The sequence below is a fragment of the Zootoca vivipara genome, chromosome 1 (genome assembly GCF_963506605.1).
Source record: "Zootoca vivipara chromosome 1, rZooViv1.1, whole genome shotgun sequence".
Taxonomy (NCBI): Eukaryota; Metazoa; Chordata; class Lepidosauria; order Squamata; family Lacertidae; genus Zootoca; species Zootoca vivipara.
This window is the reverse complement of record NC_083276.1, coordinates 50,209,265-50,233,380: the sequence shown is the minus strand read 5'-3', so window position 1 is coordinate 50,233,380 and position 24,116 is coordinate 50,209,265. Positions and strand designations below refer to the sequence as shown.

Below are 24,116 nucleotides of genomic sequence, written 5' to 3'. Positions count from 1 at the left end.
GGTCAAAGAGAACAATTACCAGACCTTTAGAAGGCATCTCAAGGCAGCCCTGTTTAGGGAAGCTTTTAATGTTTGATGGATTTCTGTATTTTAGAATTTCTGTTTTTTTTTGGAAGCCGCCCAGAGTGGCTGGGGGAACCCGGCCAGATGGGCGGGGTATAAATAATAAATTATTATTATTATTATTATTATTATTCCTTGCCTTTCTGGGGCATTGCATTCTGAGATAGCGAAGACATTCCTATCTCTGCACTGGACTAAGCTTTGTTGTTTAGTTGTTAAGTTGTGTCCGACTCTTCGTGACCACATGGACCAGAGGACGCCAGGACTAAGCTTAGGAGTAGAATATAAACATGTATGTAGTATATCTTTCTGCCAGTCCTCAGTCCTGATCAACACACTCTTTAACCGAGGTTCTGAAATTACGAGGTGGTCTTTCTAAAAAGCTAAGCTACATAGCTCTCATATCATAATCAATGATCTGTGCAAACCAGCCATAGGGTCCACAAACCCACATGTATCGATCATTTAACACACTTGGAGAGGGGCAGGGGGGGAACATCGTGACAAGGTTCAAAGCTGCCACATCAACTGTAGCAACATGCCTGGAGGAGAAAAACTGCTCTGATGGATGGAATTTCCAACCAAGCGCTTCAGCTGGAACATCTCCTGGCTGTTAAAGTTTGTTTAAAGTAGGCAAGTCATAAGCTGCAGAGATTGCTGACACGCTCTCTCCCAGCAGCTATTCTCTGCTGCCATGAATCTTTGAAAAGGGCCTCCAGGGCACTGTCATGTTTCTGACCTCAAAAAAAATAATAAAAAGTCATGATGTTTTACTCCTTACTTTTACTCTTTGCTTTGTGAAGACCTGGTACCAATAACTACTATTATTCACTTGGGAGAAATTGAGAACAGGGTAAACCTGTTTCTTCCTTTCCTGTAGGTTTAATCCACTCTGTCCATCCCAGAACCGCAGGGGGGGGGGGCACGTGCGAAATGTTCTCTCTGATCCTCTGCTGATCAGCACAGTGTCTCTGACCGTGTGTGTGTGTGATTGACACACTCACACTGACTTTGGCTATGCCAATGTTTCACTTTGGCCACACCCACCATAGGCACATGTCCTTCAGAAGTGCTGGCTTTAGGGCCACATCTGCAAGTGTAGTTATTAAAGCTTCCTTACAGTGTCCCTCCCCCGCAAAATAATATGGGATATTTTACATGATCTGCTGTCAGCAAGTGTTCAAGGTTTGAGCTATCATACGCTTTACCAAAAGGCAAGGGGTTTCAAATTGTAGGTGCTGCCACGCTAAAAGACTGATATCTTTTAAACAAAGGATGGGAAAGATTTGCGGGTCATTTGAAAAATTATTGTAAACAACTAAGTTCATGAGCAGGATTAATGTAAAACAAGCAGGTAAATATATTTATTAAGGAAAACATGGGGAACAACTAATAAATGTAATTAAGTGGGAGATGCAATAATGAAAATTAAAACATAAGAAACCACAGGAGGGGAAAGGAAGTCAAATTATACATTTTTAATTGGAAAATGAAATTAATTTTTGTGATTGTAATTTTTTTTTAAAAAACAAACCCGAAAAATAAAATATTTTTAGGGGGTGGAGATTGATTTCTTACAAATGCAGAACAGATATTATTGCAGAACAGGTATTATGTGGCGCGTGTAACAGTGCCAGTTAAGCAGAGCTAAGCAGTCAATATGGAGCAATGCAATCTCGCAGATAAACTAGTCCTAAATTGTTAAGGGCTTCATTTACTAATAGTAATACCTTGCTACGCCTGGAAGGAAACCGGAAACCAGTACAGATCTCCAAGCTCAGGTGTTATATGCTGACAACGCCTCACTCCTGCCAGCAATCATGCTGCAGAATTCTTCACTAATTGCAGCTTCTGGAACAAGCGTTGGAGAAGCCCCACATAGTGTGCATTGCAGTAATCCAGTCTTTACGTAACCACAATGCTTAACATGCATTCTTACATGGGAACCATGTAAAAACTTCCCACTTGTGCCTAGTTTAAGATCTCCCAACAACACAGCAAGCTACCGTAATTCAACATGATCAACTTGCTACCTCAAAACAGCATTTGCTACGGTTTTATGTAAGGCACCTAGCACCAACCTCACAGTGGCACTTTATAACTGCTCCTTACAAACAAAGAAAAGTCCGATCCAATATGAAACTACCTCAATTTGCTTTGATTTAGAAAACATAGGTTGAACCCCAGTGCGTAGCAATGGGTTTTGGTTGAGCCAAGTGAGTCCTCCTGCAACCTGATTGGCTAAATGGATGTCTAGAGGGAACAGACGCTTGCCAAAGCCGACCGAAAGGGACAATGATGAGGGCTTGCTGTAATAGTGACATTTCAAGTATGCCTGTAAAACCAGTTGCCATGGAGATGCCTATTAGAGCCTGAACTGAGCTGCACCTCCTCTCAAGTTGTGAATCAGGTTTCATGTTATTTATTTATTTATTTTGAAAAAAACCACACACACACACACAACCCTAACAAGCAATACGAAAGAGGAAAGGCCATGCTACAAATCCCATTGCAAACCCCACTGCTGAGTGAGTCATACACACTTCAAGCTATTAACCAGCCCGCCTGACGTCAAAACTCTGCATCAGAGGTAAGACCAAATGGAAATGTCAACATAACTGAATGGCAAGGCCAGAAGGTAAAAAAAACAACAACCCTTTTTCTCGGCTCCCTTCTGTAAAGTGAGAAAAGAATATCAAAATTCAGCCAGTTGCATTACACAGAAAAGAAAATCTGATTAAACCCCTGTTACCCCTAAGCAGAAATTCTAAAGGCAGAAATTGAACCTGTGTCATTCGGACTCCCCCAAATGTAAGGAGGAAGAAGACACCGGGGTGGGGGTGGGGGAGAGGAACGATGAAAAAAACAGAACAAAAACCCCCTAAGCTAAAGCGTCTGAAGAACATCAGAGGTGAATAAAAAAGAAAGAAAGAAAGAAAGAAAGAAAGAAAGAAAGAAAGAAAGAAAGAAAGAAAGATCAGAGATGGAGAGTTCATTGGGCCCAATGTATTTGGAGTGAACAACGCTCTTTCTGAGGAGCAATTTGGAGGTTTCTTCAACTGCTTCAGATGCGGCAGCAGAAATCAAAACCCTGAGAATCATAGCAGGAAGCTTTCACAGAGCTAAACTAAACATAATAGGGGGGCAGATCCACAGGTTGGAAGCACAGTTGCATACAACAGGGTGGGTGGTGGGGAACCAGTGGGCCTCAGGATGCTGTAGGCCTCAATTCCCATCAGCTCCAGTCAGTATGGCCAAGAGATGGATGGTGGGAGCTGGAGTACAGTATTTGGAGGACCACAGTTTCCTCACCCCTAGCATGGAAAGAGGGTCTGGGTGCACCCCTCCCTTTTAGTTCTGAGGTGGTGGTGCATAATGTGTGTATAGGAGTGCCCTGCCCATATAGGAAGAGTAGCTAAGTGAGGATGAAAAAGGAGAAAGAGAGCGCATTCTTTATTATTGAAAGCACTGTAATTCTCCCATAGCCCTCCCCTCCCCAGAACAACTTTAACAAAGTGATCCTATGAAATCTCTCTTTAACACTTCACCCCCTTATCACAGAGTAAGCATAAGCTTTGTTCCGATGAGTTGTGGTGGCTCTGGCCTGCTGCCGCAGACATTACATTTGGGGGTTTCTGTTTGAAAGATGATTTTCTAATGAAGGATTCCTCCACTTCGTCTCTGTTTTCCCCAAGTTAAAGTCTGTAATTACCTACCATGGGGTGAGGCTGCCAGGGACTAAAACAATGTTATTTGAACTGGGAGGATGATGAAACATGACTGGGTTGCTGCTTTTTATTTATGCTGCGGAGGCGTTCAACCTCTTTTTACAAATTTAATCTCTGAAGAGCTGATAGAGATATTTTTATCAGGCCATCTAAGGACAGCTATGAAAGAATGCGGTCTGCTTAGAACAGCATACAACTTCTCTGTTCATGTGCAAAGTTTAGCCTGTGTAGATGCCATCATTTCCCTCCAAAGGAAAGTTAGTTCTTTGTCAAGGAGTCCTCCATCATGTCATTTCAACACCAGGATTCTTTGGGGAAGATCACTATAGATTTATTGGCTTAAAATGGTGCTTTGGGAGTTTTGTGGCAGGAATGGGCAGTCTGTGACCCTCCAGTTGTTGTCAGACTCCCCATCAGTGCCAGCTGTCATAAACAATGTTTAGGAGGGTGAAGAGAATTGGAGGTTGGATAAACACCACACATTTAAAGCACATGAGTTTCCCCAAATAATCCCATCACCCTTTCATTGGTGACATATGAAAGGCCTGCCATTCCTGTCTGCATCAGCACTTCCTTCCGTGCATAGGCCAGGTTGAAAATCCTACCTGTTTCCTCTGGGAGTGTGGAGATACTAATTCTCCATCACTATATGGTCTTTTAAAAAAGAGACATGATAAAACTGTGTAATATTTGGAAGAGGGAATCAGATGCTGAATAAGGGCAACTGAGATCATAGAAAGAATGGATTGTATCCAACAATGTGATCCCATATGCACAAGGACTTCCAGTAGCGCAATGGAGCGTCTCTATTCCTCTCCTTTCCCTGCATGCCTTGTGCTGCCCCCCCCATCTGCTCTGGAGGGTTAGGGGACCCCTAGAACAGATTTGGGAAAAAGAGAGGGAGGGGAAGTTCTGTTGCACAAGCAAAAGTCCTTGCATGAGCAAGGCAACTTTGCTGAATCATACAACTCATGCTAGAATCTAACAACAGGCTACATTAAGAAGCACCCCAAAATTCTGTTTAAAAAGATACACAACTTTTGGTGATTTTGGGGATGTGGCTATTAGTTCCAACATCTGGCATGCAGCTGGAAAGACTATCTTATGCATAGCCTGGCTACCTTCCTCATCCTAGAGTGTTGTTGTTGTTGTTTTTTTGGGGGGGAGCTTTTGATTGTAGTTGGTCACATGCTGGTATGTTTCTTTGTAGCATCCTTTTGGAATTAACACATCGTGGCAATTAAAAAAAATCAAACTATATTAACATTTTTCAAAAAGCCAGACCATTAATTTAACTGGAAACCTGAAAATACCTTCTGTTGCTAAGTTCCAACTTGGACCCAATATGTACAAGAAATTATGCCTCTGGTTTGGTTCCAATTTACACAAGCTTTCTGGGTCTTTTCTCCATTTTTTGTCACAGTTCAGTTCCCTGGCCCAAAGTAAGCATGGAAAATCCTGGGCTCAAAAGTATATTTTTTTCCTAAGGACCACAGAAAAGTTAAAAATTACTTTATGAAATGTGTTTTTTTTTGCTTCTTCTTTTTTTTTAAAAAAGGCACACACTAAATACAAAAGCGTATAGGCTGCAATCCTATACACACTTTGCAGAGAGTAAGTTCCATTGAATTCACTTGGGACTTTCTTCTGGATAGACATGTATAGGATTAGTTTCTGAAGACTGTAAATTTTTGTATGGACTGGGTGGGGGAGTAGATGTCTTATGAACACAGCTGCGAAAGGATAAGCTCACAATTTGAAGGGATGGCCAACAGAAAATATGAAGCAAGTCATGCTGAGTTTTACATGTAAAACAAGAAAATGATAGTTCAGATCTTTTTCCTTTTAGGGTGCGGTCTTCTCGTGGAGTCTGTCTGCTGAAGGGCTTGTCATGGGTGCCGAAATCTCAGCTTATTGTACCATCCTGGTGCGATGGAGACTTTGGAATCAAGGTGAGGGAAGATACCCAAAATGGCAACAGCTGCAAGGCTGGGTCTCCTGGTAATAACTGGGTCTTGTGGTTCAGGGTGGAAAGAAAGAAATATGCCCCATCTTATCTGCCACTGTGGCTGAGTGGTTAGTTAGGGAGCTGCTCTGTTGAGTTTCCACTGTGGACAAAAACCCTCTCTTGTCAATGGCATTATTCATTTCCCCCCAGGCATGCGAAGGTAAGTGAGGGCATTCACCCATACTAAGGCTCAAACTCCCATTGCCTGTTTCATATCCTTGTGGAGTGAGCCACTGGATGCTGCTGTCAATGTCATTGCTCCTGACCCCTCCACTTTTGCTGTTTATCATGAGAGTGTTCCCCTCGCTGGGTGAGAAACCCTTGTCTTGATCCCTTGTCCCAGGACAGCTGTGTTCACCTCTGCAGGCATCCGGCCCAGAGAACCATTCCGTCTTCCCCTTTGTGTGTTGAAATCTAAAACTGTACTTGTGAGGGAATTAAAACCCTCATGCATGTGTGTTGATGCAGGGATATATCCATGTTGACCCAAGTTCACTGGCACTTTCCATGTGTGAGCTAACATTGTGGGCATTGTTGCCAGCAGAGTAGGTGATTGGTGCCTACTGGTAGGGTTTCAAGGCATGCTGGGGGTGTATCTGTCATCTTCAATCCATAATTTTTGTACTTTCCTCCTCCCATCAAGGGCTGAGCAAATATACAGAATATAGTAGGAACGAGATGCCTATCTAGCTGGTGGATAGGATCCCTCTGATGGTCTCTGTGCTGCTCTGATCTGGAGTGATATCAAAGACCAAAACAGATAGAAACTTTACATAGACTCCCGGCTTGTGATTTCCCTTTTGTTTCCGGCATAGCCTGAGGTTGCTCGTTAAGCCACAGCATTGATGGGACGCATCTACACTCAGAGCTGTAATTTATATTTTTCTTTCCTCGCTCTCTTGTTCCCCCGCAAGCTAGCTTAGAGGCCTGAGCAGCGGAGAAACAAAAACGATTTACATGTTCTCCCTTGCACATGCATGCCTCTGATGCAAACACAGTCCACACAGAATGCTCTCTGCACTTGAACCACAACCCCATCATTAGTTCAGATTAAAAATGCAAACTGATACATATTTTTTGCAATGAAAAAATAACTAAGTGAACTCCCTTGCTTTTAGAGTTCCTCTACTACGGTAGTGACAGCAGGCTTGTGGCACCTTAAAGACAAACGGATATATTATGGCATAAACTTTCGTGTGATGCCTCATTTCACTGCTCTTTTGGCTCTCTTGGGGCTTCCTGGGTATGGTAACAGGTGTTTTTTATAACTGGCAAATGTACAGAACGAACAAGGAAGCAGGAAATAGAAAGCAGTTGAATCCGGCTCCAACTAAGGGAATTTTTTTAAAAAAACAACCTGGCATTTGGAAGACAATAATAAGCATGCAGTCTTCTTGTATGCGGAATGACTGAGGATAACACCTTGCATGAGGCCCCCAGAATGTGGCCCTCAGCCTAGAAAAGGTTCCCCTCCTGTGGTCTACTGACTGGCAAGATATTTACACGATTTCAGACAGTCCCCCCCCCCAGCCCTCCTTGAAGATGTTGAGGCTCAAAGCTGGAACCTTTTGCATTCAAAGTATGTGGTCTGCTACTGACGTACAGACCCTGCCCAGTGCCTCAACATTCGTCACACATAGGCTAAGTACAAGACTGCAGTCCATGCTGTACACTGTTTGACTCCCTTGCAATGAAATGAAAACCCTTAATAGCAGGCAAGGATACTTTACTGTGTTACAGATAGCTGAGCTTTTCCTGAAAGATTATTCTAAGAGGTTTTCTAGATGTCTCTCTGAAAGAGGATGAGATTGGCCAAGGATCTATAATCCCATTTATATGAAGCCCTGTAATCTTCCTGAAAGTCTAAAATGGCACTTGAATCTTTAATTACAGAGTGATTAGATGGACTACAGGAAACAGGCCCACCTGCATTGACAGAGTAACTGGCAGCATAAAGGGAATCAACAGACAAATTTCCTTGCTTGCTTTCAACTTACAAAATGTGGGTTTCCTAAATCAAAATCTTCTCTATCTCTTCTCACTAAGCATACCCAGATGTCTACTAACATCAGGGAGAAGACTAGGTCAGAAGAACAGGGGGCTTGCCAAAGAAATCACGTGCGTTTTCATGACCATACCTGAATTTCTCAGAAGACATTTTTTTTCTGAGAAAACAGCTGAGATTTTTCTTTCTCAACCCCCCTCTGCAGAAAAAGGCCACCTTGTAGAATTTTTCCAACATTTCTTTTGTGGCAGCTGCCATTCCAACCCCACAACCCCACTCTCCCAGAATGATGTTAGGTCTGGGGCATTATGGAAGACACAAAAATAGTGCTCAGGCTGCCTGTGCATTTGCTGCTGCTGCTGCTGCCACTTGAAGAGGCAGGTCTCCCCACCAAAGAAAAGAGAAAGAAGCTGCATTTCTGTTAATGGTGGGCCTTAACGCTGAAAACAACCCTGGGACCATTCCTTTTCCTTACCGTGGAGAAATGTAGTGAAATGGTCCTCCCAGTTTCTCTGACCACAAACAGGGTAGATAATTTCAAAAGGCCATTTCCGCACAGCAGTATCATAAGCTGGCTCTTTATTGAAAACTGGCTCTCTTCAATTAAGTTATCTGACTTCTGAGAGTCATCTTTTTAAATAATGATAGTCAAGAATATTTTGTGAATTCAGCAGTTAATACAATTTTCTTTGAGATATGAGGAAATTGATGGGAGATATTACGCCTCAGGAAATGGTGTAATTCAGTTGAAGACTTTCTTCTTTCTGTGCCAACAATATACTAAATATTCTGGAAGACTGATCTCTTAGCAGAGAGCTGGGGCATGCATTACACTGGCCATGGGCAGCTCATCCCGTTTTGCCACCTGAGGCAAAATGAGAATACGCCCCCCCCACTTCTGCCGCCAGCGGAATGGCCCCCACTGGTCAAAACCCAGCAAGAGAGGGGCATTCCGCAGGGCATGGAAGAAGGGCGGTAACACCATGCACCAAAATACCTCCTCTCTCTGAAATTCAACAAAAGGGAGGCATTCCACCAGTGGCAGAAGTGATGAGGCAGGCAGGGCTCTGTCTCTTGAATTTCCACCACCTGAGTCTGCTGCCTCACCTTGCCTCATAGGTATACCAGTTCTGGCTATGGAGGAACCAGAGATAAACATCTGTGATCTGTTTCATACAATCAGACTTCTCAATAGCAACAGTGGCTATTTCAAGCATGAAACTGTCCCAGAGACTGCCCTATAAAAAAACCATGCGTCTCAATGGGACAATCTTCTACATCCATTTGCTGGGCTTCTTGGTTCCCCAAAGAAGAAACTGTCTGCCTCTGGACTACGACAATGGGAAGAGCTGGGAAGTGTGTGCCTCAAACAGCTGTTTGCAAAACTCAGGAAAATCTCAAAAATCAGCAAAATTGCTGTGCAATCAACACTGCAGCTATGGCTGGGCTGCTTCATAGCTGATTGTGTTTCCACGGGATATTTGATGGGATCCATCCCTTGCGCCAAGGGTCACCTTTTGGGGACCATTTTGAATTCAAAGAGTGCTGTGGGCACAAATCACAAAATGGCTGCCATGGGGGTGAGGGCTTCCATGGAGGGCATGGGAGAAAGAGGAGGCTATAGTCACAGAGAAGCTTTTGCCATAACTGTATTTCCATAGTAGGAAAGGCTTAACCTGTTGAATTCCTGCTTGCCATGCAACTGCTTAAGGCACACAAGACGTGTTCCCCTGTCCCAATGCCAACTCTAAACCAAAGCTTAGGCTGACATTCTGTACACACTTTCCTCATAGCTGCCAAGTTTTCCCTTTTCTTGCGAGGAAGCCTATTCAGCATAAGGGAAAATCCCTTTTAAAAAGGGATAACTTGGCAGCTATGACTTTCCTGGGAATAAGCCCCGTTAAACACGAAGGCTTACTTCTGGGTAAACATATACATTGTACTGAGTACAGTGTAAATTCTTAGCGCGTGCCCGGTCTTTAGCTCCTGCTTGGGCCACTTTGCAAAGGGCAGAGAGACCATGGGGGGGCACGATGCGGGGGGGAAGTCCTCAGCTCAACCCCAATGCAGACAAACGGTCTGACTCAGTCTAAGCAAGGGAGCTTCCTACGCTCTCGCCGAGGGGAAAAGTCAACTCGGCTACGAAGCGCGCTGGCTGGAAGCTGGCATCTTTCCCAGAGGAAGAGCAGCCGTTAGCGAAGGATCAGCCCGCACCGTCGATGCCGGCTGCCATGACGATCTCTGAGTCCTGCTGCCTGTTGCTCCCCAGCCAGGCGCGCAAGAGACCCAGAAGCGGCTGCTTGTCTCTTACCCTACTTACGGTAACGCGCGTCCCGAAGCGGAGCGCTACTGCCCGACTCGCTCTGAGCGACCGGCCCCAAGCTCCTCCCTCGAGCTCCCATTGGGCAGGGGCGGTAGTGGGCGCGGCTTCGGGTTGCGTCGGGGACAGAGGCGCCTGGCTTGCTTCGGCCGGGCGTTAAATATTCATGAGGGAGGAAGGGGGCGTGTCCAGGGAGGCGGCTGAGCCTAGGGATGGTGCGCGGAGTGTGACTGTGACAGCTGGGCAGGGATCCCGGAGGAGGCGAAGGCGCCCCTCCTTCCGTCCCCACAGGAGGCTGCCTCAGCCCTTGCACGATCCTTCCCTCCCTCCGGGCGCACCCCGCTCCCTCTCTTAGCCCGGATCCTGCACATCTTCTTCCTCCTCTCCCTCCCAGAGTGGCCCCCATCAGCCCCACCCCTCTGAGCCCCCATTGTCTTTTCCCTCCCCACTCGCTCCCCTCCCCGGGGGGAAAGGACCCCCGTCCCCTCCTTCCCTCTTTCCCTCCCCATGGATTACAGGCTTCCCTCAGGGGAAGACGTAGGCATGGCCCTTCTCTGCCCAGCGCCTTGGGATCTGCCGCTCAGGGCTGCTGCTCTGGAGTGAACCGCCGGGCGATCCTTAAGGGAAGGTCCCGCAGCGCTGGAGAGGAAGGAAGGGGCTCCCCTGCTCCCCACACCCGACGGATCCCCCGACTCGGCTCGCCTCCGCTACCATGGACAGTATCCTAGAGCCCTTCCCTTCGGAGCGCCTCTTCCCCGGAGGAGCCTCCAGCTTCTTGGATCTGGGCGATTTAAACGAAGCGGATTTTCTCAGCAATGTGGTAAGAGCGGAGCGGCTGCTGGACGGCGTTTGAGGTTGCTGCGGGCCAGAGAGAGAGAGAGAGAGAGAGATAGGGTGGTGGTTGTAGGTTTGTAAAGCGGCTTTCCTTCCCAGAAGGTCTGAGGGCCTCTCGGTTGTCTCTTCTGGACCCTGGGGTGAAGGGAAGGGTTCGCAGGTGAGCAGGAGGAGGTAGGCTGGGGGGCAAGTCGGAAGGAGACTTAGCTGTGTCCCGGGATGCCCCTGGCTTGCCTGCAGCCGGCTGCCCCTTGTTGTGAATTACTACCGCGATTTTAATATGCCAATCCGGATATGATCAGCAACACGTGTCACATGCACATTCACACGAGCGTTTCGTCCCCTGTAAATGTAAGCAGCCGTTCAACCCCGTTCCTTGCCGGCACAGTTCATTCGCAAAGGCGTGATGCGCATCACTTGGTGGCTAGCAAAGGGTCTCTATTAAAATGCAGTGTCTGGCATAAGATGAAAACGTTACCTCTGGTCTTTGATTTGTGATGTCTATTTCATGCACTTGATGCAACAGCGAGGGACCCGTGGCCCTCCAGGTATCGTTGGATTCCCACTCCCCATCATCCCTGACCATTGGCTGTGTGGTTGATGGGAGATGGAGTCCAACCACATCTGAAGGGACACGGGTGGTTTTCAGGAGATAACCATGCATGGGTGAAGCAGCCCCAAGACTGCTTCAAAACATACCAGCTGGGAGGTGAACATGGATGGAACTTGTTGTCTGAGTGCAAAATTTCACATCACCATGCAACAAATGGTTGTTGCGAATCTGTTCTTAGATGACCTATCTACGGTAATGGAACGTCTTAAAGTTGGTTCACATCTTTAAAAAAATTCTATTGTAGGACTACTATGTTCATTTACTTAACAGAGGGGTTCCATTTGATCTTAAAGTTGTGAATAGGTGAATATATTCAGTAAAGTGTCCTAAAAACCTTAAATCAGGTCAAAAATCAGGCCAGAGCCTTAATATCACAGGCTAATGTCTGTGGTGTTGAGGCAAATTTTGAGTGTATTCAGGAAATCTGTGATGAGAATTCTCTCTAGCAAAGGGCATGGGAGAGAGCTCCAGTTTAGATCAGAGCAGCCGCATTGGTGGTGGTGGGGTTTAAATCCTCCCCTGGCTAAATCCCAAGTCCCACTTGAGCTGCTATTAGACCTCCTGAGGAATCTGTGGTGGATTTCCTGCTTCTGTCTATGGTTATGTATGCACTGGCAATCCGAATCGGCATGTTACTATAACAACAGTGAAGGGTGATATTTGGCTCTGTGTGTGTGTGTGTGTGTGTGTGTGTGTGTGTGTGTGTGTGTGTGTGTTATTGGTTTGTTTTTGTTTCATTGTGTATTTTGTGTTCTCATTTTATATCTTTATGCTGTGAACTGCTTTGTGATTATTACAGGTTAATCACTCTAGAATAAGGGAATATGACTCCAGAATAAAGGAATATGACCTTCTGAAAGTTTCATCTTGGCTAAGACCATCTTAACTGTGGTCTGAAGAGTTTCTCCATTTGGTGGGTGGGAACCCACAAAAAAATCTCACACATGAATGCAGAAAACCTTATGGGGCCTCAGCAAAGTGTCTGATATTGAATATATATAACAGAAGTCCTTTGAACCTTTGGGTGAAACTTGTCTCCTCGACTGGAAACTGAAATAGCATCCTGTTGTTGACTGGGGCATGCAGTTTCCCATATGTTATATACCGGGGCCACCTTTCTGTAAAGTAATGTCAAATTTTATTTTAGGAATCTCTTTCACTCCCTGAAGCTTTGTTCCTTCCCTGGGTGTCTTATATCCTACCCCAGGCATCCCCAAACTGTTTTGGCCTACAACTCCTATGATCCCTAGCTAAGAGGACCAGTGGTCAGGGATGATGGGAATTGTAGTCCAAAACATCTGGAGGGCCGAAGTATGGGAATGCCTGTCCTACCCCATAAGCAAGAGATTCAGGGAGGGGCTGTCACTCATGACCTGCATGCAAAAAGCTCTCATGTTATGTCTTTGGCATCTCCATTTACCCAAAAAGGACCTGGTATGTAAGGACATGGGTGGCGCTGTGGTCTAACCACTGAGCCTAGGGCTTGCTGATCGTAAGGTCGGCGATTTGAATCCCTGAGAAAGGGTGAGTGAGCTCCCGTTGCTCAGCCCCAGCTCCTGCCAACCTAACAGTTCGAAAGCACGTCAAAGTGTAAGTAAATAAATAGGTAGTACCGCTCCAGCGGGAAGGTAAACGGCGTTTCCGTGCGCTGCTCTGGTTCGCCAGAAGCGGCTTAGTTATGCTGGCCACATGACCCGGAAGCTGTATGTCGGCTCCCTCGGCCAATAAAGCGAGATGAGCACCGCAACCCCAGAGTCGTCTGTGACTGGTCAGGGGTCCCTTTACCTTTACTTTATGTAAGAATTGCTGCCAGTCAGAGGAGGCAATACTGGGCTGGGTGAACAAATAGTTTGACCTGATATAAGGCTACTTTCCATGTCCTTGTGTAGTGAGAGATGCCACAATTTTGTTTTCCACTATTGATAATCTACATTGCCCTGGTATGTAGGGCAATGGTATCTAGCATATGGTATCTAGCTTAATAGCAACTTCAAGCAAATGGTTTCTCCCCTCTTACTACAACTAATCCAGAATGCGGCAGCTAGACTGGTGACTGGGAGCGGCTCCTGAGACCATATAACACCGGTCCTGAAAGACTTACATTGGCTCCCAGTACGTTTCCGAGCACAATTCTAAGTGTTGGTGCTGACCTTTAAAGCCCTAAATGGCCTCGGTCCAGTATGCCTGAAGGAGCATCTCCACCCCCATTGTTCTGCCCGGACACTGAGGTCCAGCGCTGAGGGCCTTCTGGCGGTTCCCTCACTGCGAGAAGCAAAGCTACAGGGAACCAGGCAGAGGGCCTTCTCGGTAGTGGCACCCGCCATGTGGACGCCCTCCCACCAGATGTCAAAGAGGTAAACAACTACCTGACATTTAGAAAACATCTAAAAGCAGCCCTGTTTAGGGAAGTTTTTAATGTGTGACATTTCAATGTATTTTAATCTTTGTTGGAAGCCACCCAGAGTGGCTGGGGAAACCCAGCCGGATGCGCGCGGTACAAATAATAAATTGTTGTTGTTGTTGTTGTTTAGTCGTTTAGTCGTGTCCGACTCTTCGTGACCCCATGGACCAGAGCACACCAGGCATTCCTGTCTTCCACTGCCTCCTGCAGTTTGGTCAAACTCATGTTGGTAGCTTCGAGAACACTGTCCAACCATCTCGTCCTCTGTCGTCCCCTTCTCCTAGTGCCCTCCATCTTTCCCAACATCAGGGTCTTTTCCAGGGAGTCTTCTTCTCTCATGAGGTGGCCAAAGTATTGGAGCCTCAGCTTCAGGATCTGCCCTTCCAGTGAGCACTCAGGGCTGATTTCCTTCAGAATGGATAGGTTTGATCTTCTTCCAGTCCATGGGACTCTCAAGAGTCTCCTCCAGCACCATAATTCAAAAGCATCAATTATGCTGGGGTTGGCCTAGGGTATGGTTGTTCCCACCCATCTCTCCCCCATCTACCTCTTTCCCCCTTTCTTCCCAATGTCTCAACAAATGAAACTGATTTGTAAAAATCACGAGAGACATTGCATACTGGTATATCTTTGTAAATCAAGAAACTATTTAACTTTTTTTATAAAAAAGCATCAATTATTATTATTACCCAGTGGGGTTGTACTGACAAACCATGTATCAATGGCTACTATAGTAGATAATTGTATTAGATCTTATGTTTGCTGCCTTACCAAAATTGCACAAAATTGTTAATTTTCTTAACTTTCTGTTTTTTATCTGTGTTTGTTTTCATTTTTTGGAAGCCATATTGAGTCCTGGTTTTGGGAAAAGGTGGGGTATAAATAAATAATTTTCTCCCTCCTCTGGTATATCTAGCCCATATAATATAGTTATTTGTCTGTTTCCATCAAACGTTACTCTCATAAATTAGATAAGCCCTTCATAGTGGGCACATATTATTGATCTGTTGCACAGGAACGTTTGTAAGAATGCCTTTCAAATTATACACTCCGTTTACATATTCACACATTTCCTTCTTTCTTCTCATAGGTGCTGAAAGGATACAGCAGTAATTAAAATAAATGAGGCTGTATTCAAGATTAGCAGTCCATGTTAAAAAAAATAGTATTAGAATATATATTTAAAAATTATGAGTTGAAAGTGTGTATACTTTACTCAGTGGGAAAATAGTAGCTTTGGGAAAGTGGCATCTGGTGGGGACAAGGAATTAACTCCCTCATGTAGTGACAGTATAAACCAGGCCCCCAAAATTTGCATTTACTGTTTTAAAAAACAGTCCAATTCTGGATCTTCCATTGCTTTGCCCAGCTCCTCCCTCAATCTGGAGCCTATGGGTTGCCCTCTATGAATACAAGAAAACTTGTGAGAGAAAAATTTGGTTTGTCAGCAATGTTGCAAATATTTCTTAACATTTTTGCTGGCTATGTATACCATGTTGTTTTTCTGGTTGATTTAAATTACAGTTCCTTTTTGGATGGTGACTGCAAAACTGGCTTCATGAAAATGTATGATTATTTCTTTCTCATGATCAGTGAGTCACTTTCTAATTATCAATATTTATATGCAGTTGGGTTCCCAACACATACTTTTAACTCTTGCCATCCAGTGTGTGTGTGTGTGTGTGTGTGTGTGTGTGTGTGTTGCACACATTGTATGCATATAAAAAGCATAAAGGGACCCCTGACCATTAGGTCCAGTCGTGACCGACTCTGGGGTTGTGGCACTCATCTCACTCTATTGGCCGAGGGAGCCAGCGTACAGCTTCCAGGTCATGTGGCCAGCATGACAAAGCTGCTTCTGGCGAACCAGAGCAGCACATGGAAACGCCAATTACCTTCCCACTGTAGCGGTACCTATTTATCTACTTGCACATTTGACATGCTTTCGAACTGCTAGGTTGGCAGAAGCTGGGAGGCAAACATACTTGGTACACTCTGACCATTAAAACATTGCTGATGAAGAATTGGCGAAACAGGGCCTTGTCCTGGGATTTTTTCACTGGAATTTATTTTTATTTGCCTCACTATCATACTGGAATTGATTCCTATTTGAATTCATCTTATCATTACATAAATAAAACCTTTTGAAGACTTACTTGAAATTCATCTTCCTTCTGGCCCGAGTTCTTGCAATTTACTGTTTATTTCCAGAAGCTGGGACCAAGCAACAGGAGCTCACCCCGTCGCGGGGATTCGAACTGCCGACCTTCTGATCGGCAAGCCCTAGGCTCTGTGGTTTAACCCATAGCGCCACCCACGTCCGACTTGTATGCATATAAAAAGGTAAAGGGACCCCTGACCATTAGGTCCAGTCGTGACCAACTCTGGGGTTGCGTGCTCATCTCGCATTATTGGCCGAGGGAGCCGGCGTATAGCTTCCAGGTCATGTGGCCAGCATGACAAAGCCGCTTCTGGCAAACCAGAGCAGCACATGGAAACACCGTTTACCTTCCCACTGTAGCGGTTCCTATTTATCTACTTGCATTTTGACGTGCTTTCGAACTGCTAGGTTGGCAGGAGCTGGGACCAAGCAACGGGAGCTCACCCCGTCACAGGGATTCGAACCGCCGACCTTCTGATCAGCAAGCCCTAGGCTCAGTGGTTTAACCACAGCGCCACCTGGGTCCTATTGTATGCATATACACATGCACAATTAGGCAACTCCCTATTTGTGTGTGATCATCCTGCACACAACTGCAGGTGTGTGGCGTCTCAAGGTGGAGAGCAGAACAGGGCGGGCCTATGTGCGTCCCACTTATGTACAGTGCCTCAAAGCACAACCCCCACATAAATGGGGAGTTGCCTGTACATGTGCATTTAGAGTCCAAATCTGCTGCAGTCAGAAGCAGTGTCCAGGTGGAAATTGGCAAAAATGTCTGGGGAAATCCAGACGTATGGCAACCCAGGTCAATTTTTCTTGAGAAAAAGCTCAACGACTTTAGTGTCCAGGATTTTAACTTTTAGAAATATGGCAACCCTATGTTCATTAGATTTTGGGTGTTGAATAGTATCTGTATTTTAATTAAGGTTGAGGCAGAGTAGTATTATCTAAGGCCTAATTGTCATGTAGTTGTCCTTTTAGAAAGTAGGGTTGGAATCTGCCATCTAAAAAGACATGTTTAGGCTGTAACTTAGGAGTCAGCCCCAATGAACTCAACAGCCCTCTGACTGTATTTGTGGGATTGTTCTGTTAGTAAGTCTGAAAGCATTAAGTCATTGGTTAACTTAATTGGCTTCATGAATTAATTGGCTTCATGAATTTTAATTATGAATTAAAAACAGAGCTCCAGTCAACACCATCACTACCACCAGTTGAATGTATACTATTATTGTACCAAAAATATTTAACATTTCATTTGCAAAACTGCATGGTGCATTATAAATAAAGCACAGGAATAACACAATACCTGCCTAGAGGGATTAAATTCTATATTAGACAGTCAGGGATGGAGGACACCTATACTGGATTGAATACAGCAAAATTATTATGGGGTTGGTTTAGCCAGTCTGAAACCAGCTAGGGGCACATGGCCTGGCTTCTCTGCAATCTGTTACTTTTCCTGTCTTTTAATAGGACAGGTTTATGAGTGATATACAGACCATATATGACTGCTGAATAATGCAGGAGTAATGGGAATTGGACCGCCAGCAGGATTATCTGGGCCCAGTGTGTTATTTGTATCCATCCCTCTTTCTTGTGGTAGCAATCATTGATCTTGCGACAACCCCTCTCGTCCATGAGAGTTGGATGTCCATAACTGGTTTATCTATTATCCCCTTTGTTTGTGGTCACGGCTGGGAAATGAGGGTCCCCAACATGGCCCCTGTGGGCACCATGGTGCCCCCAGGCACTCTTCCGCCAAGCCCTCCTGGCTCTTTCAATTTTTTGCTATTGAAAATTGAAGCTCTTTTGTTGTTGGTTGGCTGGGGAGGTCTGAGCATGTTTGTTTCACATGCATTTAAAATGCCTGAAGTGGACTACTGTGAGGGCAGGGGAAGAATGGAATGGAGTATTGTGGGAAAGGGCATGGCTGGAAACTTAAACAGTACTCGACGTCACAACAGTTTGCCACAGGGCTCACTTGTTTCTTAATTTTATCAGGTCTTTAAGTACATCCTAGTAGACCCTTCTAGCTTGGCACACAGCTTCCTGTTTTGACCTTGGAAACCTGTGCTTAGGTTTCAAACTTGAAAGGAGTCTTCAAAAGTAAGGTTAATCTTCCATGCTATGTTTACTTACAGATTGCAGTGAACTTTCTCATCATATTATTGTACTTGCTGCTTTAACCTTTCTATTGTCAGCTGTAGACTTTGTTGAATCTTGCCAGAATGCTCCTATTCATTCATTGTTTTCATTAATGCCGGGACTAAGACGGCACCTCTCACATGTTGCTTCAGACACAGTCACCTTTTGTGCTTTATTTGGTTTCTTAACCTGTGGTCACTACTCCTTTCATTGGTTTCATGCCCCTGACGTGGTGAGCTCTGGAATTTATCTCTTTCTGAGTTTTTAAACCCACAATGAACCAACCTGCTTTGTCTTTTGGGACAGTGAATGGCAATGCATTAATATTAACCAAGAAGTTTTTTTAAGTTTCCAAGCCTGGTAAATGGGAGCAGGGCAATTACATTGTAGAGTTGGAAGGGATCCCAAAGGTCATCCAGTCCAACCACTTGCAATGCAGGAATCTCAGCTAAAGCATCCGTGACAGATGACCATCCAACCTCTGCTTAAAAACCTCCAAGGAAGGAGAGTCCGCCACCTTCCGAGGGAGACCATCCCACTGTCAAACAGCTCTTACTGTCAGAAAGTTATTCCTGGCGTTTAGTCGGAATCCCCTCTCCTGTAACTTGAATCCATTGGTTCAGGTCCTACCCTCCGGATCAGGAGAAAACAAGCTTGCTCCATACATTGAACAACTGGGTGCTGTCATCACTGATTGGGGTGCCACAGTTTGGGTGACCTGGTTACTGCGTTGTTTTTGCCACTACCAGGCATTTCACCTGCCAATTTTCTGGCTCTGGGGAACAAGGGAGTTTTAAATGCCAGTTGCTAGTATCTGGCAACACAGAAGTTACCTGGGGACTGCAAGGCAACTGTTTTCCTGACCTTGGGTCTGGCAGAATGGCCATGCTGAAGCTGAAGTAGCACCTGAGAGGGGAGGACCTGAAGGATAAGGCTCTAAAAGACTACTAATCAGGATGGCTGTATACTACCTACTTCCAGAATCAGAGGTGGTATGCAAGGGATCAGGAGTGGAAGAGGGCTATTGTTATCAGGCTTACAGGCTGACAGGTTTCCTACATGCTGGCGGCCGTGAGAACAAAGGATGCTGGATTACATAGGCCTTTGGTCTGATCCAGCAGGGCCCTTCATAGGAAACTATGGTGAACAGAGCGAGGGAAAGAGCTCTAGAGCTCGGCATACATAAAGGGGAGAATTGAGATGGACAAGGCCGTGGGATGTTAAACCAGCTTCCACCAAACTGGGATGGAAGTCCATCTACAGTTCTCTGGTTCCTAACAGAAGCCCTAAATCAGCCTTTCCCAACCTGGTGCCCTCCAGATGTTTTGAACTACAACTCCCATCAGCCCCAGGCTGTTTACACTGAGCATAACTGGTATTGCACTGCACTGAGATTGTGAGTTCATATCACTTTAGGGCCATTTCCAGGCTACACTTGTTGATTATCAAGTTAATACATAGGCGCTTTTGCTTTTGCTTTTACTCCATTTTCTTTTGTTTAAAAGCAGCAAATACTGTGTTCCCGGTGGATGAAAAAGTCTGTTAATTGAAAAGTGCCATATGCATTTAATTCTGCCTGAGCACTCCTCCCTCCTCCAAAGAAACTGGAATTAAAAGACTAGCCAGGAATCCTTACCAGTTTCCAGTTCTGCTGGATTCCTTAGTGGAGTGGGAAGCTCTCCCAGCTTCTGTGAGAGGTACACAGATGTCTCTGGAGAGCTGAAGCCAGCCCAGCACTGTGGCCTACATAGAAAGTGTCACACTTCCCATTTTATCAGCTGCAAACAGTTAGTTGATCCATAGCATATTTTGAGTTATAGTTAGCTAGTTAATTAGTTTAGCAGTGAAGAGTGAGAGTGGTGGAAATGTCTTATGCGGCTGTAAACTCCTTCAGTTCAGGCTTATCTTTGCAGGAGAGGGGTTTGTTATTGATTTGTTTTTGTTTTTCTTATGTATCTTGTGTTTTATACAGTATCTTGTATTTTAATGTTGTGAACCGCCCCGAGATCTGTAGATGAAGGGTGTTATACAAATTTAATAATAAACTATACAAATTAAAAATAATAAAAATAAACATCAACTATCAGGTAACAGTGTTAACTGTAATTCAAATGGTTGGTGGCAGCTGGTGGGAGAAACGTAAGAAAATGCCTTGCAAAGATTTTGAAAACCAATTTAAAGGAAAATTGTAAGGAAGGCAGTATGTGAAAATATTTGCAGATTAAACTTATTAAACACTCTTCAGAGGGTGGGGGCATAGGCATTTTTCTAACATGTTAACAACATCATTGCATGTGCTGGAGAACTGGCTTGCATTTTGATGCCTAAGAGTGCACAAACTCTGGCTGGAAATTGCCTCCTTCTCTTAGAAGCATTCTTAGCTAAAGCATCTTCTTTGAGTAAAAAGGTGTCCAACTGGAATGCCTTTTCTTGACCGTTAACATTCTGAATTTTAATGTGGACCGAAAGTGCTGTCTGTACAGGCAGTCTATAAAACCAGACAGGTTTAATTACTCTGTCACAAGTGTATGAATGGATATATGGCACACCTTCCTGCACTATAGAAAGAAGATGAAATGATGTAGTCATAGAAAGATTAGAGTGGCCCAAGGCTGGAGAGGGCATCCCTATTTCTCCATAGCAAGTAGTATACTTGGCTACCATCCTCTCTTTGACCTGCCCTTGAATCCGTGTATGGGAAAGTGAGATCAGTTGGCTTTTCTCCCTCTTGCCCTTTCCCCTGAGCTTGCGAGGGGTACAGGGACCAGCTTCAGTATTGCCATGTTTCCAGTGACATGACCATCACAAGAACATTGAAAACCCTGCTGGATCAGACTAATGGACACATTTAGCCCAGGATCGTGTTTCCCGCAATGACCAAACAATTGTCTCTAGGAATCCCACAGATGGGACATGAAGGCAGTGGCCCTCTCCTGCTCTTGCTCTTGCTCTTCAGCATCTTGCACCCAGCGGTGTATTGGAGGTTGCATATAACCATCATGGCTAGTAGCCATGGATACTCCTCCATGAATTTATCTTGATCCCTTTTGATGCCATCTATACCAGTGGCCATTACCACACTTTGTGGCAGCAACTTTCACCAATTTTAAATTATCTACATGCTGTGAGAATGCCTAAGGAAAGAGAGGAAAGAGCAGAAGAAGGAATAATAGAATAACAGAATCTTGTCAAGGACCCAAGGGTCTTCTAGTCCAACCCCCTGCAATGCAGGAATCTCAGCTAAAGCATCCATGGCAGATGGTCATCCAACCTCTGCTTTAAAACCTCCAAGCGAGGAGTTTAACATGTATGTGCCGTTTGATTGCTTACTGGTGGTTGGGATATAGAAGCCAAGATATATCCTTGGGTTATTGTTGCTTTTTTAATCATTGAAATCTACCAAAGTTTTCAGAGATTTACAGCGTGCTGAACTGATCTGGTACTCATAATACCATGAGCTTGCTTTTCCTATAATCTTTAAGCAACCGTCTTTCTGCTGATGATCATCTTCGCTATGCTCCATGTGACAAGAGAGTGAGTCTGAAAGAAGGAGATACAGCCACAAGGCTCATACTTAGGTGCCTATTCTTTGCTTCTCTTATCATGACAATTTCCTTCTTGAAGCTCTGGCCTTGGTCCTGAGAGCAACCACAGATAGTTGGCATTTTAATCCTTCTGGGTCTTGGGAGAAATGGATGGATAAGAAATGTACAGCATTTTTACTCAGAAGTATGTCACACAGAGTTCAATGGGATTCACTCCCAATTAATAGTGCATAGAATTGCAGCCTAATATACTTGATTCTCTTTGAAAAGCTCCTTTGCAATGTAATGGTACAGGTCACAGTCTTGGATTTCCATAAATAGTCCGAGATACTTACCTGTACATATATTGTTACAGATCTGGAGTAACAGAGTGTGGGAGGTGCAAGCCCCCCCCCATAATTTGCTAGAGTTATTGAATGTTAGAAGTTAATAAAGGGGTAGAATTTAGCGGGTTTTTGTAGGATGAAGGGAATATGCCAGATGCTAGCTTTAAAATACAGGCCAAAACAGTTCTCCTGTTCAGGAGATCACTGATAGTGATGCCATTAAGAACACAAGGAGAATTAAGTGCCTGTCCATTAAAGAGCAATAGACCAGGCAGGTGCTGTCCCCCCCCCCCCACAGCTGTGTGTTAGTTAGCAGAAGAAATAGCACAGTTGGGAGAAGGAGGTGACAGGAGGCATGATGTCACACAGGAAAATTGTATCCTTTTAAAAAACAGGTCTGAAGAAGGGGGGGGTGAGCAGACAGAAGGTGAGGTGGTTTTTTTGGCAAGGTGTTCTGGGAACAAGGAGGAGGAAGTGGAGGGAGGGCTCCATTCAATGCTGGCTAGAGGAGGCTGCATTGAGAAACCAGAGGCCATGACTGGCTGCTGATTTGGACCCAAGCTTACCATAGCTGCCAAGTTTTCGCTTTTCTCGCGAGAAAGCCTATTCAGCATAAGGGAAAATCCCTGTAAAAAAGGGATAACTTGGCAGCTATGAAGCTTACTGAAGCTATGGGATGAGCCATGAGGGACACTCTTACAGCATAATGTTCTGTGCCACCTCCATTGAAGGCTTTGGTATAAATTTGTGTAAAATAAATCACATTTCTCAAAGACACCAGTCTCTACTGTGCCTCAATTTCCCAATGGAAACACTACCCTGGAACCCCCCGGCCGAGTGGCCGAGGCTTCAGAAATGTATATAAGCAGTTGCTTTGCCCCTGTTGTCCAGTTCTGTTATATCAATAAAGGTTCTTGCTGTTATCACTGTTTCTTGAACCCACCTACACTTCAGAACACAAATTCCTTTTGACTTCCGCATGCTCAGATATGGCAAATGAGGAATTGTCCTTGCTGTGGTCATTGCCTCAGGACACAGGCCTCGCAGGCCCCAGACCAGTGTTTACTCAGGCTGCACGGACACCTCAGTGACTTGATCCACTCCACTCCATGTGTTCCTGAGGGAAGGGTAAGCAAGAAAAGAAAGGGACTAGTTCAAAAAGAGAGCGACTAGGGAAGAAAGAGAGAACAGAGCTGGAGATGCATGCAGCACACTTCTGAGTTGTCTGGACCTCCTGGCACAGCCTCAGCTGGACAAGCTCTTGGGTTGATCCATGGCATGATGTAATCCCCCCAGTCCAGCTCTGATTTTCCCTCTACCCCTCCTCTTGCTTTGGGATGGCCCTGCATCTGGTGCATGTTGGGGGAGCGGGTGTTTTGATTTCCTGCAGAGATATGCGGAGGTTTACTGGCTCTTCCTTAGTAGCTGCTTATGTTTTGTATCACTTCAGTGAAAGGATGCTCTCCAGCCAGGACACAGAGCAGCTGGACATGGCTTGGCCAGGCTTCAAGCCAGCTGCTTGTACAGTGTGCAAACTGTGGTTTCTCCTCTAAAGTACAGATACACAGATAGTCTGTTTCCATCTAATTCCTGCTGGAAGAGGCTTTTCTTATCTGCCAGTAAGATGGCAATATTCTCCCACATGCACTCACATTTAGAGAATGATCCCTGTCCTTGCATCTGCCCCTTCTGCATGTTTGTGTAGCTCACATCTTCATCTGGACTAGGAGTAAAGGACTGTCAACCTGGAACAGGAGGAGAAACTTTTCTATAGGCAGAGTTTGGGGTAAATAATAATAATAATAATAATAATAATAATAATAATAATAATAATACCCCACCCATCTGCCTGGATCCCCCCAGCCACTCTGGGTGGCTTACAGCATATATAAAACATTTTTTAAAAAATCAAACATTAAAAACTTCCTGTTACAGGGCTGCCTTCAGATGTCTTCTAAAAGTTATGT

At 44.9% G+C, this 24,116-nt stretch overlaps 1 protein-coding gene across 2 annotated transcripts in view; it reads left to right on the top strand.

The window, feature by feature from the left end:
- The first annotated feature begins 10,355 nt into the window (after window positions 1-10,355).
- The window catches only part of CREB3L1 (cAMP responsive element binding protein 3 like 1), an 81,927-nt gene continuing 68,166 nt past the window's right edge, over window positions 10,356-24,116 (top strand). The window contains exon 1 of one of the 2 annotated variants that reach the window (XM_060274576.1): window positions 10,356-10,944. In XM_060274576.1, the coding sequence (XP_060130559.1) occupies window positions 10,837-10,944 (108 nt within the window). In that variant the 5' untranslated portion in view covers window positions 10,356-10,836. The remainder of the gene's footprint in view (window positions 10,945-24,116) is intronic. The other variant, XM_035115505.2, reaches the window with a different exon arrangement.